The 19,688-nt window shown below is 38.8% G+C and overlaps 1 protein-coding gene across 2 annotated transcripts in view; it reads right to left on the minus strand.

The window, feature by feature from the left end:
- The window catches only part of CSMD1 (CUB and Sushi multiple domains 1), a 2,045,798-nt gene that overhangs the window by 256,946 nt on the left and 1,769,164 nt on the right, over positions 1-19,688 (minus strand). For both annotated transcript variants that reach the window (XM_005562521.5, XM_065518732.2), the window contains exons 31-33: positions 15,012-15,128; positions 10,988-11,101; positions 9,088-9,183 (exon numbers count right to left, since the gene is read on the minus strand). In XM_005562521.5, the coding sequence (XP_005562578.3) occupies positions 9,088-9,183; positions 10,988-11,101; positions 15,012-15,128 (327 nt within the window). The remainder of the gene's footprint in view (positions 1-9,087; positions 9,184-10,987; positions 11,102-15,011; positions 15,129-19,688) is intronic.

Consider the following 19,688-nt stretch of genomic DNA (forward strand, 5'->3'; position numbering starts at 1 on the left):
AGAGAAGTTAATAAAGCCTCCAACAATCGCTATAGAGAATGATTTCAGGAACTGGGACCACGCAGAGCTGGCGCAGATAGAGAAGTTAATAAAGCCTCCAACAATCGCTATAGGGAATGATTTGAGGAGCACGTTCCCAACTGCACTTCGTCCTCAGGACCATCTCAGTGTCCTCACTTCAGATGAGGAAAACAGCATAAAAAGACTCAGTGCCTTATGAGGACTGATTGATATTCAGGTGATTACATTTAATCATCCTGCTGGTGATAGTGAGGTGACTAACAAGGTGCACTTGTCCTCACAGGCCTCACAGTCTAATGAGAAAATCTACCACATGAATGATTTCTTATAATATGGCCATTGTGATGCAATAAAAATATTAAGATAAACTACCATCAGATCCAGCAATCTCACTTGTGTATACTTATCTAAAGGAATTTAAATTGGGATCCCAAAGAAATATCGGTACTCTCACATTCATTGTAGCATTCTTCAAAATAGTCTAAATGTGCAAACAACTTAAATGTCTATCATCAGATGAACAGATAAACCGTGGAGCAGATACTCAATGGAATACTATACAGCCTTGAAAAAGAAGAAAATTCTGCTATCTGTAATAACACGGATGAACCTTGAGGACATCACGCTAACCGAAATAAGCAAATAAGCAGTCTCAGAGGACAAACACCTTATGATTTTACTTCTGTGGGGAGATCTAAAGTAGTGGCACTCACAGAACCAGAGAGATTTACACTGGTAGTTACTTGGGGCTGGGGAACAGGAAAACGGGAAGCTACTTTTGAATGGGTATAAAGTTTCAGTTATGTAAAATGAGTAGGTCCAGGACATCTGCTCTACAAGCACTGTGTTTACAGTTAAGAGGGTAGATTTCCTAATGAGAACACCTGTTCCACATGCAATTGTGTTGCCTTTAGTCCTCCCTAAAGTCACCTAGGATGAGCCCAAATCTTAACAGGCCCCGGCTGGGTACGGTGGCTCACGCCTGTAATCCCAGCACTTCGGGAGGCCGAGAAGGGTGGATCACTTGAGGTCGGGAGTTTGAGACCAGCCTGGCCAACATGGTGAAACCCCGTCTCTACTAAAAAAATACAAAAATTAGCCAGGTGTGGTGGCACATGTCTGTAATCCCAGCTACTCGGGAGTCTGAGGCAGGAGAATCGCTTGAACCTGGGAGGCATAAGTTGCAGTGAACCAAGATCGCGCCACTGCACTCCAGCCTGGGCGACAGATTGAGACTGTCTCCAAAAAAATAAATAAAATAAAAAATGAAAAAATAGCAAGTCCCTCCGGTTCTCTCTTGATGAGACTTTCCTAGGTTCTGCATAATGGGTGGCCTTCGTTGTTGCAGCAAGCGAAAACCCAAGTATATGGAATGACGCGTGTGTATCTCAGGTCTTCTTTGGGTAGTAGGTACTGACAGGTGAGTATCAGTGCAATGTGGGGAGTGAGATAACTATTCAGGTTGTATGGAAGAAACTGCCACCTACAGGAGATATTCCTATTTATCAAAAGGAGCGTGGGATAAAGATTAAAAAATACTTCAATTGGCAAAGAGGTCCGTCACACCAGGCAAACTCTGAAAATAGTTATGCACTTCGAAATTTGCATATTTTGCTTTTGTCCTCTGCAATGAAAAAGACAGTATTCAGGTACTGTCTCTGGGATTCTATCCTCCTCAGTCCTTGTGTGTCTTCACCCTAAATGCACAGTCCTTTATCAGAATGTGCTCACGTACTCATTTTCTCTTAAAATAACTCTTCTATCTTCCCACAGCTTTTTCTAACACACTAGAATCTGTTTTATTTATTTATTTTCTGTTGAATTAGAACAACAACCGACATGATTTGGGTAACTGCTGCTGGGGAAGCAGTTCCATGAAAATGAAAATTGGCAGATTATTTTGATTAAATGACATTTCAATTTGGTGTTGAGATATTTTCTATAAAAAGGAAAAATTAATAAAAGTGTCTACCTTTCTAACAGCACTGATGTGGAAAATAATTTATGGTTTATCAGAATCATTCTTCTCCAAGCTAAAAATGAAATACAGAGTAACTATAATATTCTATTACAGGTTGAGTATCCTTTATCTGAAATGTTTGGTGTTTCAGGTTTTGAATTCTTATAGATTTTGGAATATTTGCGTAAACATAATAAGATATCTTAGGGATGGGACCCAAGTCTAAACATGAAATTCATTTATGTCTAATACATGCCGTATACACATAGCCTGATACACCTTCTACACATGCTTTATCCTTGTTAAGATGATGACTTGGTTTATGAAACACAGTAATTGTTAGGGTTTGGCTAATACTCAATTGTTTCCCACAAAACAAGTTGCTCTTTAAATGGGTCACGAGTCAGACGGATTTATGTAGCCTGAGAAGCGCAAGAAGCAGCTCTTTGGCACCACGGAGAAGCTCTGGTGGGCAGCCATTTTATACAATATTTTATATTTTAAATACAAATACAATATTTTAAATTATTTTGTGCATGAGACAGTGTTGACAGCATTTTCTATTGCGATTCGTCCATTACATGAGGTCAGGTGTGAAATTTTTCCTTTGTGGAGTCATGTTGGTGCTCAAAACATATCAGATTTTGGAGCATTTAGGATTTTGGATAGTCAGATTAGGGATTCTCAATTCATATAACAAAATAGTTCTTGAAATTATTTTTTGTCATGCCTGAGTATTTTGTTAGAGTTGAATAATGGTGTGAAGAAAAAAAAAAAAAAAAAGATATCCCATAGAGGCTTCCACAATCATCTCAAAGATCTTTCACAAAATGAAGAACTATTGCCAGTGGTGGTTTTTCTACTTATGCTGGATTGCTTACAAAATACCCGCTATCGTGGCAAAGGTTCCACTTATCTAAGAGGCTTCAGGTATTGCATCACTTACTTGTATATTTGAGAGCTATGCAAATACATTTTTATCTTTGAGAGATACAGGGTATCACTGTCATTCCAAGTTCCCAAAATGAGGAGAAATATAGCACCAAGGGCCATGTGTACCCAGGTCACTTTCTTCATGAATTTGATAGTGGTCTATTTTCAAGGAAAATGACAATAAATGAAGAACACCTGCATCTGGATAAATTACGAAGAAAGATTTTTAGAGGAAGAAGTTTAGAAAGTGAAGAGACCAATTTTAAGTATTTGAGACAGTAGGACAGGGAGAAGCTGTGGAATGGAGACATCACAGCTCCACGGAATGCCTGGGAAGCGGGTGGGTGGAAATCAGACCGTGCTCTGTGACTTCCTCCTCCCTGCCAGTCCTCTGGCTCTGGCCCTTCGCCTGGACATTTCAGACGGCATCCGAGAGAAATTCTATTGTCTGTCATCATCATTCTCTATCTTTTAGTAAATATTTCACACTGCCGTGAAGCCAAATTGAAATCAGCCCAGTGGAAAAGTGAGCGGGAATGAGGTCAGCCTGGAATAGAGGGTGATCAACAAAATGATTGACTTCTCAGGTCAGACAACCATGTTTCTTCGGAGGCAGGATGTCCTCCTCCGGGGCTCTGAGGTGCTGGAAGTGGGAAGCAGTGCGAATGTGTGCACACCTGTCGGGAAAAGCCGGAAACGTATTGTGACAGGTTTTACGATCACCCTTCAACACCGCAAATGCTCTAAGCTACAGCTACATGCTGCTCCTTGACCGCACCTCTGTTACAGTCGATGTGAAAACCACAACAACAATAATAAAATAAATCCGAATGCATGGAGGACTCACTTGCAACACCTCAGTGGAGCAGTTTTGATTTAGTGACTGAGGGACATTTTGTATCTCAAAATCATTCCTCTCTCATGGTTGAAAAATCAGGTTGGACAAGCCATTACTAGTCAATGAATTAAAACATGTATCACTGGATTGGAAGCAAAATTTTACATTTATTCTTCTTTGCAAAGAATATGCATTTTATAAGCTCTTGATACAAATGTGAGGTTTTAGATGGGAAAACCAACTAAGCCACATAATTCATGCCATCTAAAAAGAAGAAGACACCAAGGGAAAATCAATTAAAACATGTATTTGCCTGCCCGGAAATAACCTCAAGTAAAGAAACTCTTAATGCACATCTTTCTTACCCAAATTGAGAAAAAAATATTCCTGCGTTTATAGCTCTGTTTATTTTCAGGAGACCATTCAATTAACTATTTTATTTTATTTTATTTTTGAGGTGGAGTCTCGTTCTGTCACGTAGGCTGGAGTATAGTGGTGTGATCTAGGCTCACGGTAATCTCCGCCTCCCAGGTTCAAGCAGTTCTCCTGCTTCAGTCTCCCAAGTAGCTGAGATTACAGGCATATGCCACCACACTTGGCTATTTTTTTTTTTTTTTGTACTTTTAGTAGAGACGGGGTTTCACCATGTGGACCAGGCTGGTCTTGAACTCCTGAGCTCAGAGTCACCGTGCCTGGCCTAATTAACTATATTCCCATGAGTGCTAAAGAGACCAAGTCTTTCAGTAGAAGACCCTGGAAGAAGAAAGCCTTGAGCTCCTGAGCCTGGGATGCAGGTGCTGCTTCAGGTGAGGAGCCTGGGAGAGGAGAACCCAGGTTAGAGATGGTGACCTGGAAAACATGACTTGGAAAGAAAAAGTCCCGGCCAATGGACATTTATAAGCTGGGCACTGTGGAGGAAGTTCAATATAGAAATATGGTTTCCTTTTCCCTTTAAAATGTACAGTAGATCCTTGCAGTTTACTCATTTTGGTGTGAGTGTATTATCCGGAAGGAACTGAAGGCAGCATTGAATTCTACGTTGAAACAAATTACAGGAATAGGCTCTTTATGAAAACAGACAGGCATAAATATAAGACCATTGAAAAAAGTAGCGTTGATGAGGGACTCTCCCACATGAAGGTTTATTGAGACACAATCAATCACGCACATCAGAGGGATGGGGGAGAAGACAGGGCAGGGTGGGCAGCTGTGACCAGCCTGCCTTAAATCCTCAGGAGCCTCGGAGCAGGCAGCAAAGAGAAGGATGTGGGCTCTGCCTCCCTTGGCCTCTGTTTCCAGGAGGATTGATTCTAATGTTGAAAGACATGAATTACTGGCCAAAGCAAAGTCTCTAAATGCGATGTAATTACTTAATGGTATAGAATCAATGGCCTCTTCTAACCCTGGAAGAAGCAGACTGTGCTGGAGTTACTAAGAAACGGTTTGTGTGATGTTCTGCTTTTGCATTTTGCTAAGAATATGTTGATTTTAGGTGTGATATATTTTCTGTGAAATGTCAAAGATCCCTACACCTGTATAATCACAGCCAATCATGCAGGTTCTTCCAGTCCCTGCTTGATGGTACAAGGCCAGGGAACTTAGAGAGTACAGGGGAGGCTACAGGAGTCTCCTCCACTGTGAACACTCAGGGAATTCCCGGGAGCTCAGAAACTGGTATAAAACACTTTCTGCTTGATGCCAAAAAGCAAATGTACAAAGCTGAACATGTTCAGCATTTAAAAGCAAGAATTGTGTATCTCCCATGTCTTCAAGAAAGCTTGCTAATGCCAGGAAAAAATGTAATCATGGTTCAGACTTGGAATATTAAAACTGTCAGAGGTGTTCGATCCGGAGAGACTCCATCTTCAATAGGGGCTGTGTAAAATGAGACTGAGACCTACTGGGCTAAATTCACAAGAGGTCAAGCATTCTAAGTCACAGGATGAGATAGGAGGTCGGTACAAGGTACAGGTCACAAAGACCTTGCTGATAAAAAGATGCAGTAAAGAAGCTGGCTAAAATCCTCCAAAACCAAGATGGCTTCTAAAGTGGCCTCTGTGGTCATCCCCACTGCTCATTATACATGAATTAAAAAGCATTAGCATGCTAAAAAGAACACTCCCACCGGCACCATGACAGTTTACAAATGCCATGGCAATGCCAGGAAGTTACTCTACAGGGCCTAAAAAGGGGAGAGACCCTAGTTAAAGGAATTGTCTACCCCTTTCCCAGAAAACTCACAAATAATCCGTCACTCATTTAGCATATAATCAAGAAATAACAGCAAGTACAAGTAGCTGAGTGGCCCAGGCCACTGCTCTGAGGAGTAGCCATTCTTTATTCCTTAACTTTCCGAATAAACTTGCTTTCACTTTACTCTATGGACTCGCCCCAAATTCTTTTTTGCGCGAGATCCAAGAACCCTCTTTTGGGGTCTGGATCCGAACCCCTTTCTGGTAACAAAACCATTACAGAAACTCTCATACTTCAGGAGGGGAATAATTTGATTTCTTTTCATGCCAGCTTCTCACCATAGCTTTTGCTTCTCAATGCTATTGGATTATTTCACAGCTGAGGGAGTGGTTACTGATTCAGAGTGGGGTGAAAGGTTGGGTGGGCAGGACGCACACCTGAGCCACAGCTGCAAACAGTGCTCCATTATCACCGAAACCTGTTGGTCATGTAGGTCACTCATCTCAGTCTCCACACCACTCCTTCTGTCACTGGAGACCAGTGGATTGTGAGTGCTTCCTTTCTGGCAGAGTGGATCATAACCATGCCGGTTTATTCAGCGGCACCAAACTAAAGATAAGAGAAGCTCCTCGCGAGTACTGGCTCACCATGGACACATCCATGCTGAAGGGTTATCCAGTGTTTCATTCTGAAGGGTCACTCGCCACAGCCTTCTCTGGGGTGCCCTGTGATCTAACTCACACCTTCTTCTCTCATGCTTTCCAAATGTACCCTTCTGCTCTCAAACAGTGTGGAAAACAAACAAAAACCCAGCAATTGCATAGGTTCACTAGAATACTGCATTCAAAAGCCTCTAGACTTCCACTGCCTCACAAGTTCAGAAAGATGGTAACATCATCATTAATTATGTCTTCATATCACTAAATGGGGGGTGGGGAGCAGAGGGCTAGAGACCATGATCTGTGCATGTCTGGAGTCACACACACGTTTTCTGCACACTGTCACTGTTGCAAACATTTTTCACGGCAGCCCCCAGCAGCTCTTTAGAACCGAACCGTGTCTAACAAGGGTTAGGTATCCTACAACCATGGAAATCATAAAGTCTATGTGTAATTTGAAGCTGAATTTGTTTATGAAAGAATGAAGCTGTAGTGTATGAAAGTACTGTTCAGAATACTTTCATATAATAGAGTTCAAATAATTTTTAGGCTTCAGTGTAACTACTGTCTTTCAAGAAGCAATGTTCAATTTAACTTTTCATGTGTACTCAAAACTTTTACCATTGCTGTTGAGTAATTTATAAGTTGCATTTATAATTCTAGTTCTTTACCTCCAGAAAAACTTAGTTTTTGATAAAAAGACATCAATTTTTTGCATAAACACACTAGTAGGAGCAAAGCAAGAGAAGGAGGTATTTAGAAATTTATAAAATATTAAGGATGTTAGAGTCATTATATACTCTTGAGGACAAGAAAAATAAATGTCCTCTATAAATGATGTTCTTTTCTTTCTACTTTTCTGTATCTTTGACATTTTGATGAAAATGTATTACTTTAAGCAAAATTTTTAAAATACATGCCTTCCAAGGACAACATTTGAATATTAGACACCAGCTGCAAGCAATATGTTATCTGATGATCTGATAGATTTTATAATCTTTATCAAAAACCAAAGAAAGCCCCTTATAAAGGCAGACAAGGTCAGTCACTTGAGCACTGCCAGGAGAGAAAATGTTCAGGCAGCCCAGTTTCTTTACACATCTCACTTTGGTCTAAACATGATTCTGCTTTTGCAAAGTCAGATAGAATTTATCTGAAAAAATGAGAAGTAGTAAGAGACGGGTTGTTTCAATAGGCCACACTCTAATAAAGTCCGTTTTTAAAAACTACTGGGTAATGATTTACATTTTAATAAAAGATGTAACTTATAACAACGTAGCTCTTTTTAATGCATTCGCGTCTCCATTCACTCAATGGCTACTTACACAGGATCAGAGAGACCTTTGTCTCCCGATTAACTGTGAGGCATCATCCTCATTCTCTTCTCATTACTCTTTAAATTATCTAATTGCTGAAAACTGAAGGGTTTTTACACTGAACTGTTTTGAAGTCATGAAATTCCGAATTTGAGATGATTAGAAATGATTGATAAATAATATAACATTGCTATACTCCATCTTTTTAAAAAAAAAAAACATAATAGTATCAATAATGTTTTCTGGAGGAACCTTTATTAAAGGAAACATTGCTAAGAAAAGATGTTTCTCCAGATCGGAAGAAAATACTTAACAGTGGCCATTTGTATCTGTAGCCTCCAGCAAAATTAAGACCTAGAAAGACTAAGTATTGCTTCTTATTTTTGAACACACAGTTTTTCTCTGAGCATGATCATTTCTTCCAGATCTCAGCCTTTACAGTCACGACAAGCTCCATCCAAAGACTTACTCCAAGCTTCCGAAAGTATATGAACAGTTTATATGGTCATTTTTTCAAGTTCATATAATGAATATGCAAAACAAAAGTGAAACATATGCGGAGAAAATTCTTAGCTTTTCAGAATATTTGAGCAATCTCAAATATCTTTTAAAAGGTTTAAATTAAAAAATAAGTATAAAGGTGTAAAAGTACCCAAAGTAAATAAAACGCAAACAAAATAAATAGGTATTTAGTTAGGATAAGAGATGCATGTGTGATATTTTGTTTTTTGTTTTGTTAACTTTCCTTTTAAGCTTAGTTTTTATAATAAAATGTAAAATTGTAGAATGCATTTTAAATATATTTCATATATCGTTACTAAGATCTAAACTATTACAAAATACTTAATTAGATAAAATATTGTATTTGAAATCATCTTACAAGATGTGAAGAGCTACAGAAAGGTAATATGATCAATATTTATTCCCTTCTAGTACCTGATAAATGAGATATTATCGTGTTTTGTAGTAGAAATATGAGTTTCAACTGTCAAAAAATTGTAACATTTTTATTAAATAACTTCGTTATGAACATACGAACACCTCCAGCTCCTTAAATATGACAAAAATGCCACTGAGATGTTCTGAGTGCTCTGTCTGAGACTGGCAGCGTGTGCAGCATCAGGAAGGACCACAGTGACATGTGGAGACATGGGGAGTGACCCTCACCTTGATACACGAAGTGGAAGCCCCTGGCAGAGGCACCGCTCTTCGCACTGAATCGGAGCAGAATTTGATTTGACGTAGCCAAGGGCAATGTTTCCCCTAGAAATGAAAACCGAGATAATACATGGGATTCAGAAAACACACAGCACCGTGGAGGACAGTTGTATTTTGGAAAATGGTGATAAAGCTGAAATTTCACATTTATTTTTGAACTTTTTAAACATTTTCACTTTGTGGTTTAAAACTCAAATATGTTGTTTCTATAAAGTTTTAAAAACTCTGTCCTAGGCAAGAATAGGCAGTGAATTTGATTAAAATATACTGTAATCATTATTTCACTGATGACTTTTTTTTGAAGAAAGCACCAATGGTAGGTAGGTCTATATAATAAAGGAGACAGAAGTAAAGGGTGAATCGTTTGCTCAGAATCACCTTAATTTGATTTTAGCTAAAATTAAAAGAATTTTACTTAAAATTTTTTAAAAAGTAACTGAATCCAAAGATGATTTTTTAAAAATTAGAGAGTTCAGAAAAGACCTTCTGAAGTATATTTTTAACCTTTAGAAGCACATATAGGCCAGGCGCAGAGGCTCACACCTGTAATCCTAACACTTTGGGAGGCTGAAGCTGGTGGATCACTTGAGGCCAGGAGTTTGAGACCAGCCTGGCCAACATGGGGAAACCACGTCTCTACTAAAAATGCAAAAATTAGCCAGCTATGGTGGCACATGCCTGTAATCCCAGTCACTCAGGAGGCTGAGGCAGGAGAATTGCTTGAACCTGGGAGATGGAGGTTGCAGTGAGCCAAGATGGTGCCACTGCTCTCTAGCCTGTGCAACAGAGTGAGTGAGACTTTGTCTCAAAAAGTAATAATAATAAAATAAAAATAAAAAATATATAAAAGCACATATAAAATGTGGAAGAGTCTGTCTCAAGCAGTGGTGGGCGGTGTGTGAATTGGCATAAGCTTTTCAGAGGACAATGTTACTAATAATCAACATATTTAACATGTATCCTCTAATGCATTCTTAGATACGTCACTGAACCCTGGTAGAAAATAACAAAACATAGGTCTTAAGACTTTTAGTTAATAATGAAATAGTGAAAATCTGGAAATAACCAAATCTTAACCTTAATTGGTCAAAGCTTGTGATGCATATAGTTTACTAGGCAAATTAGTGAATGTACTCAGTACCAAACTGATTTCGTAAATGATGAAAACGTGTCAGTACAAATAAGGGGTAGGTCATCAATTAAAAGTGGGGTTAAATTGTGCTACGTTAAACCCACAGAATACCATTCAGAACTCAGAGTAAGGACACTGGGTGTATACAGTGTTTGTTAGAGACAGATTTCTGTATGTGATTTTAAGGGTAAGAATGGGATAAAAATAAGTTGTGAAATAACTCCATGTTTTATGGGGGTTCCTGTGTGTTTGCGTGCATGTGTGGATAAATGTATGCATGTGTACATGTGAACACAGGTAGATGTGCGGTTACTAATGGGTCTCTCTATGTAGGACTTACAGGCTTAGAATGATTTGGACTGAAATGTTAATCATTTTTACATCCAGAAGGGAGGTGAAGATACATGGGATACAAAATTAAATGTGGATGATAGTTGATTATCCCACCCTCTTTTTCGGATCTTTGCCCCTTTTACTGAGATAAATATTATATTTTCTATAATCTTAGTAAGATGATAAGAGCAGGTGATTTTATGTCTGAGATAAAAACACTTTAGAGAGCTTGCATCTAAAATAAGATTTTTCGAAGCACACACGCAGATTCAAAAATGATTACATTTCTCATTCATCAAAACAAAGCAAAAGAAATAGACAAGTTAAAAATCAATCCCCCTAGCTGTCTAAACTAAATTAAGCACAAAATGCTTTAAGACTTACCTGAGTGAGACCCAGAGAGCGAGCTGAGAAGTCTGGCCTGTGCATGGGTTCCATCGAATAATTCGGCCAAATCATTCAGGGCCGTCTGAAAATAGGCAAACTGTCCAAAGACCACTAAAAAATAAGAGGGGGGATGTTGGCACAAGATGCTCTAAGAAAACAAAATGGAGATTTTTGATTTCACTGAATACTTATTAATTGCCCCAAAGGATCATTATCCTAAGAATCTGGTAAAAAATAAATATTAACTTATTTTCTCTGCTTTCTAAGTTTTCAGTTGACGAAACTATTTTACTTTGCTTCTTGACTTTTGGCATTTAATAAAAGAAAAAAATACTGTTTTATTTCAAATTTGAACATTAAATGAAGAATGTTTTTGTTTTAATAAACACAGCATTAAGAATATCTGGGCTGGATGTGGTGGCTCACGCCTGTAATCCCAGTACTTTGGGAGGCGGAGGCAGGTGGATCATCTTGAGGTCAGGAGTTCACGACCAGCCTGGCCAACATGGTGAAACCCTGTCTCTATTAAAAATACAAAAATTAGCAAGGCTTGGTGGTGGCTGCCTGTAATCCCAGGTACTCAGGAGGCTGAGGCAGGAGAATCGCTTGAACCTGGAAGGCAGAGGTTGCAATGAGCTGAGATTGTGCCACTGCACTCCAGCCTGGGCGACAGAGTAAGACGCTATCTCAAAAAAAAAAAAAAATCTGTAAAGACTTCCCTATATTTTCAAATATTTAGCAACATTTTATTCAATGAAAAATAAGCAAAGGATCAAGCCCCATGATGATTTGATGAGGAATTTAAATTCCTCACAAAAGGTTATTATAATGCCAAATTCATATTAATACATTACCATATTCATACAAACTGATTTACACACGTGATTCTGTGGAATATAATAGGAATGACTTGCTGTTTTCCACTCTACAATTTCATTTACCCTACAGGTTATGAAAGTTGTGTGAACACACATCCTTCAAGTAAAACATAACTATATACTTTGTGACTTCAAATTTAACTGATACTGTGTATTCAGATTGATGATATAGAGGGCCTTTATATATGCAGGAAAACCTGTGATTTAGTATATATTTACAAGCAATGAACAACTAATCCTTTTCTTATTTATTGTAAGATTTGCACTACAATCATTCTAAACCATTATGAACAAGAAATGGAGGTGTGTGCACTAGTTGCATGTGTCAGAATTCCAACAGGAAGAATTACTGTTAATATTTGTTAGTATGACGGAAGTAATCTGACTGTAACAGTGTGTGTGACCATATGTGTACAGACACATATACATACATTTATGTAACTGAATCCATACACACATATCTAATATTGTCTTTGAAGATTTTATAATTTCCCAGAGAAAAACACAAAGAAGTCATATAGACTAGGTGAATTTTCCCAATAGATGAAATGCACTAAAAACTTTTTTCAGAAATTAGAGAGGGAGAGGACTTAATACTTTCTCTACAGATCTTGCTCATACCATCCTAACCCAGCCACCACCTCCCCAAGTGCATTAGATTTTTATCATATTGGAGGCCAAATACTTGGGTCACAAAAATGAATCATTTATAGATAATTTGTACTCTTTTTCAAGAAATATTTAGCTGACATTCACTTCATATTAGAAACTAAGAAAAAAGGAGGGAAGGCGATATTAACATTGTCCCAGGACTATCATGCTCGAACCTGTTTGGTAATTTCCACGACAAATATGGATTTTGAGTGCAGGATGTCAGGAGCCAGGAGGAATGCCCAGCTCATTCTAGAGATGGCCCTGACATCTCCCTTGAGGCGCCTCCTTCACCTGGGTTCTAACCCGTCACTCACAGTCAGCCCCAGTGAGCAAATTCAGTTTCCAACTGAGAAAAGCTACTCAGTGCTATCCACGCTGCTGCTGGAAATCATGAGAATGTGATGAGAAGAACAAACAAAGGGTTGTGGGGCTTCAGCCGCGGGAACCATCAATGCTTCACAGTGAGGATGGCACTATCACTAATTCTTCAAGAAGGATTCATAGAAGAATGGAATATAAGAAATTATATCAGGAAATGGAATACAAAAAGCAAAATGGTAGAGGGGACAAATGCAGCAAACAGTCAACTTCAGCTAACACTCCGTGGATAAAAAACAAACAGGGGGATTGGAATGCAAAGGGCTGTGGCAAGGACCTCAAAGGCCACCCTGAAACACAAACACTTTGTTCTGTAGGTAATAGGAGTAAGAATGTTTATCACGATACTAAAATGCTTACATTTGTGTTTTAGAAAGCATTCTTGGCTATGGTTTTGGATGAGAATAAAGGAAACTGGGTTATCTGAAGACCTGTCTTATTAATAATATTGCTTCCCATTTTCAGCCTGTGTTGACAGACAGGAAGCAGCCCCTTCCTACCTGGTAAGGATCACGTCACCCCGTAATGTCTGGATTGCACGTCTGCCTCACCCCCACACCATAAGCCTGCCAGGTGCATAGACCAGATTCGATTCATCTTTGCATCCATGGACTTACAAATACTGTGAGATTAATTGTTTAGTTAATTAGTTTATTTCGTAGGAAAGAGCAAGGAATGGGGGAAGAAAGTAAAAGACAGAATGCATTTTCATTAAAGATTCGCTATAACTATGTTATTCCACACTGAGACTTTCTGCCAGATAGGATGTGATGTGTTTGTGTGATTAAACCTTTCAGATTGGGAAATTATAATCAATATTGAGGATATGAGTATGACTTTTTTTTACACAATTTTAATTGTGTAGTGATGAAAATAATATTTTGTATTTAACTAAAATAATAGGATATGACTGCTAAACTCCATTGTAATAAGTATATTTTGTCATATATTCATAAAAAAGACTTTTTTTGTGATAATCTGGGGAATATTGCTGAGCATTTAGGTGAGAAAAATGTATTTTGTTCAAATTCAGAATTAAGGTTGAAGTTAAATGAGGGACTTTAAAGAATTTGGGCCAACTTAAAAAGTTGGAATCTAGAACCCGTTTAGGTATTATTGTCCATTTATCATAACAAAGGGAACAGCAAGGCTCAGGGAGGGTGTGTATTAAATTCGTAAGAAGCCTGGGAATCATAACATAATAGAAGTTTATAAAAATAATGTCTCCCACACACAAGTTTCTTACCCATCAAATAACTTTCTTGTCATATGTTAAAAATGCTTTACCTCAAATACAGTCTAACATTAGAATTTTTATCTGCTTTATATGCTGAGTGAGTGATTGCTGTCTCAGACATATATAAAAATCTTGACTATGTAGCGTTTTCAATTTTCCTATCGGAAAGAGGGAAATAGTCTTTAAGATGACGATAGCTACTATCTGGTTTACTCCAGAAAAGAATCCGATCCAAGATAAATTGTCCTGATCAAGAGTGAGAGTGAGCATTACATAAATGAAGTGCAAAGCGACCAGGGAAGGTCCTTCTGGAAATGAAGTCATCTTGGAAAATTCGCTCGAATTGGACACAATAGGTAGGAGGGAAATAGAAAGTCAGGGTTCAGCAGGTGAAACAGTCAGGACTGTGCCTGCTTCTCCATCCCTGAGCACTTACAGGTTGACTCAAGGATGCAGTGATTTCGATCATGATCTGGTTACTGAATTCACTGAATGTACGTGCCATTCCTGCACAGACATGCACACAGTGCTCTGACCCACCCTCTACTTTATGAGAAATCCTCCCTCGCTCATAAAAACAACCAATTGAAAGAACGATGTGTGAGAAACCTAAGAAAAAAGCCAAATTAATTCTCTCTAATTATTCTGAATCATAACCCTAGAAGGGACTGTAAGCATTTAATATTACATTGGTAAAAGGATTGTAATGGACATTGTGTGGGATACGTTTGGAAAGCCTGCTACTAAAATGCAACTCATTTGCTTTTATATGAACTATTTCACTAAGCTCTAGAATACCTGTTTATCGAATGACAGAAAAATTAACCCTGAAAGGAAACATGACAATGAATTAAAAATAAAAGGACATCCTTACCGAATTCCTTTGGTACCGTTATGGAATAGAGGCATATTTGACCAGCTGTGTAATTATGGGGGTAGTTTGGTGATAAAACTACTCCTTCTGATCCCATGTACTGGCCTCCGCAGGGAGCTGAAAATAAAACCAACCGAGAATGAGGTGCTGTGCAATAATAATAGTGCACGTGATAGATGAGCCAAAGCTGAAACACATCAAATACGTGAGCACGTTTACTGAACACTTAACAAAATAATACATTAAAATCTTGTTTTGCATTGCTATCAATGTAATAGAAAAACAAAGATTTACCAGGTAAGAAGTAATGCAACTTAGGAGAAAAACCTAATATTATTTTCAAGGCCATGTCTCAGATGTATTAAAATAATAAGAGAAATAGCTATAATAATAATAGAACAGGGTCTATAAAGACAAATGATTAAATTATTTTAGAAAGTCCCACCAGAGTTGTCTGTTCAAAGTCAATCCTCATATTAACTTAAGAGATACAAAGATTATATCAGTTTTCTATCACTTTTATATTAATATGGGACTAAAAGGAAAAATGTTTTGCTTTTTAGGGGGTTTTGTTTGTCTTAATGTTTTATCTTATAGTTTCAGTAAAAAAGCAACATGTATAATTACTAACACTTTTGGGGTCTCTTCCTATGAGTCCAATTTAAAACTAAAGGAATCCATTATTAGAAAGTTAGGGCTTATAAAATATAGAGAGGTGTGCGTGTGGCGGGGCGGGGGCGTATGTCTGTGTGTATGTGTATGTGTGAGTATGTCTTAATTTTTCCCCAGTTATCTTATTTACTTTGGCTTCACTTTTGCTGAGAAAACGAAACACACTGTACACAGATGTTCAAAGCACTTTTTAAAGCATCATGGAGCAGACCTCCAATTAAATCCCAGCCATTTGATATCCAGTCTTTACATTGCCAGTACTCTATTTCCTTATATTTTTACATAAGGAGGGGTCAAGTCCGCTCTGCTCATCTATTTAGCACAGAGCACTGACCAGCGCAGGAGCCACTCAGTACAGCCTATTGCACCCTTGCCATGCTGGCTGTGGCCTGACTGCACTTCCTATCTTAGATATACCCTCACTGATTTGAATTCAGAATTATCTTCAGTATTTCAGAAAGGTTATATTTCTACAGCTCATTTCTTCTTGATATGGCAATTTTCTTTTTCTTTTCTTTTGTTTTCTTTTTTTTTTTTTGAGATGGAGTCTTGCCCTGTCACCCAGGCTGGAGTGCAATGGTGTGATCTCGGCTCAGTGCAACCTCCGCCTCCCTCCCGGGTTCAAACAATTCTCCTGCCTCAGCCTCCCGAGTAGCTGGGATTACAGGCATGCGCCACCACACTCGGCTAATGCTTTTGGGTTTTTTTTTTTTGTATCTTTAGTAGAGACGGGGTTTCACCATGTTGGGCAGGCTGGTCTCGAACTCCTGACCTCGTGATCCGCCTGCCTTGGCCTCCCAAAGTGCTGGATTACAGGGGATTACAGGCATGAGCCACTGTGCCCGGCCACAATGGCAATTTTCAAGCCTCAAAGGAAAAAAAAGTTAGAGATAACATGTTTAATCCTTTGAACATTAATTAGCATTATGTTAAATCTTAATTGATGGACAGAACATTTTCCATGATGAATAAAACTCCTTAGAATATGGCAATGTTATGGTTAAGGCACCTTGTTAATGATGATTAGTTAAGAAATTTCCTGGCCGGGCGCGGTGGCTCACGCCTGTAATCCCAGCACTTTGGGAGGCCGAGGTGGGCGGATCACAAGGTCAGGAGATCGAGACCACAGTGAAACCCCGTCTCTACTAAAAATACAAAAAATTAGCCGGGCGCGGTTGTGGGCGCCTGTAGTCCCAGCTACTCGGGAGGCTGAGGCAGGAGAATGGCGTGAACCCGGGAGGCGGAGCTTGCAGTGAGCCGAGATCGCGCCACTGCACTCCAGCCTGGGCGACAGAGCGAGACTCCGTCTCAAAAAAAAAAAAAAAAAAAAGAAAGAAATTTCCTGAAGCCCTGCATTACAATGGCTTGAAAAACTTGAGTTGTATTCTAAAAGTCAAAGGAAAACAGCTCAGACATCTGACAGCTTTGATCTGTTTATGATCAGCTAGCAGAGATTTTTACTTAACTAAGCTCAGCCTTCATGCTAGTGTCTTAATTCAAAATCACGTTATCACTCTAAAACACTTCTATTTAGTTTTTTACAGTTTTAAATAGAAACACTTTATTTTCACTTTTAGATGGAGGATATTTCTGTAAGCTCCAAAACTGAAGGTTTCTGGTAGAATCCTGGCGTCACTCACTCTACCAAGGCAGATACATCCCTCAGATATTTTCCTCCACCATAACCATATGAGGTCAACCAGGTTATGTCAGAACTATCTTTTCTTTTTCCTCAAAAGCTTCAAGTTCAAGTTAAAAAAAAATAAACACAAATAAAGAATGAAAATGTATTTTATTTCTGCTCAGTCACATAAAATTCAAACATATCACTTTGCAAATGATCTTTTTTCCATTAAAAAATTAGTTTAAAATTTTAAATAAGAAGTATAAGTAAAAAGTGGAAAAACGTCATCACTGGGCCAAAATTTTGATTCCCAAATTATTAGCGATGGTAAACTAATTCTTATCAAGAACATCTTCTGATAGCTCTGTCACGAGGCTGGAGTGCAATGGCACGATCTTGGCTCACTGCAACCTCCACCTATCGAGTTCAAGAGATTCTCCTGCCTCAGCCTCCCGAGTAGCTGGGACTACAGGCACACACCACCAAGCACAGCTAATTTTTGTATTTTTGGTAGAGACGGTTTTACCATGTTGGCCAGGATGGTCTCGATCTCTTGACCTCGTGATCCACCTGCCTCGGCTTCCCAAAGTGCTGGGATTACAGGCATGAGCCATTACGCCCGGCCATATGTTTTGTGATGGTTAATACTGAGTTTCAACTTTTAGATTGAAGGATACAAAGTATTGATCCTGGATGTGTCTGTGGGGGTGCTGCCAAAGGAGACTAACATTTGAGTCCGTGGGATGGGAAAGCCAGACCCACCCTTAATTTGGGTGGGCACCATCTAATAAACTGCCAGCATGGCTAGAATATAAGCAGGCAGAAAAATGTGAAATGAGAGACTGGCCTAGCCTACATCTTTCTCCTGGGTTGGATGCTTCTTGCCCCTGAACATTGAACTCCAAGCTCTTCAGTTTTGGAACTCAGAATGGCCCTCCTTGTTCCTCAGCCTGCAGACAGTGTATTGTGGGAGTTGTGATCATGTGAGTTAATGCTTAATAAATTCCCCTTTATGTATGTAGCTATTCCATTCGTTCTGTCCTTCTAGAGAACCCTGACTAATACATGTTTTAAAGTATAACTACAAAGAAACACTTTGTCCAAGGACAGAATAAAAGAGGACTGCCTTATGATACTAGAGGACACTTTAAAAAAGCCAAAGATGAAATTAAGGAAAACCGACTAAAAACTTCTGTCTTTTACTACCTTGATAAATGGTGCTTGTGCCTGTCCATTCTTCCTCAGATCAGAAGGCTAAGCACCAGAACTACAACAATTATATGTTTCATACATGACCAAACATTTGTGTTAGAAAAAATATGGACAGAATTTTTATTTAATTCTTTTTTTTTTTTTTTTTTTTTTTTTTTTTTGAGACAGAGTTTCGCTCTGTCACCCAGGCTGGAGTGCAGTGGCCAGATCTCAGCTCACTGCAAGCTCCGCCTCCTGGGTTCATGCCATTCTCCTGCCTCAGCCTCCCGAGTAGCTGGGACTACAGGCACCTGCCACTGCACCCGGCTAGATTTTTGTATAGAGACGGGGTTTCACCGTGTTAGCCAGGATGGTCTTGATCTCCTGACCTCGTGATCTGCCCCTCTCAGCCTCCCAAAGTGCTGGGGTTACAGGCGTGAGCCACCGTGCCCGGCCTAATTCTTAATAATTGTTATGTCTGTGCTAATCTAAGAAACAGCCATGGTGCTTCTCACCTTAGGAATTTTATTTTAATACAACAGAGGAAAAATAAATAAATGTTTGTTATTTGGTAATTAACATATTAAACAGATTATTGCCTAAATGAATAAAGACATACAAGAGCATTCATTGCTAATGTTAACAAGAAGCTTGCTTATCCATCTGGCTAATTAGAATATATACATCTCATACATAAAGGCAACCACATAGAACCAAACTGAATACACAAAACTAGCAAACAGAGTCATTCTGACCCATGAAAGGGGCTCTACCTTGTTTCAATTTCAGTTACAATTCTACAAAAAACTTCCAATAAGCAAAATTTGTAGGTAACAGATGAATAACCAGGAAAAACATGACACCATGCATCTAAAACAAACTGGTCCAAAATGCACCAACTGCATCCCATGATGTAGGAACTATCAAAATATTTAAAGTGGAGCAAAAGGCCCCAAGGTTAACTGGCGATCTGAATAAATCACAGACACGGATTCATGCATAAAACATGCTGCTCTCCATGAGAGATCCAAGATGCACTACAGGAGAAGCCATCTCTGCTTTCCAGATTTCGAATACAAATTTTTATTTACAGGTAAATAGAATATTCCATATGGGGAAATGAGTGTTCCATGCATTATGCTCTTTGATGACTGGTAAAATAAATTGTGCCTCACTCTGCAGATCTTCAG

Source organism: Macaca fascicularis, chromosome 8, assembly GCF_037993035.2.
Source record: "Macaca fascicularis isolate 582-1 chromosome 8, T2T-MFA8v1.1".
In the NCBI taxonomy this organism is placed as follows: Eukaryota; Metazoa; Chordata; class Mammalia; order Primates; family Cercopithecidae; genus Macaca; species Macaca fascicularis.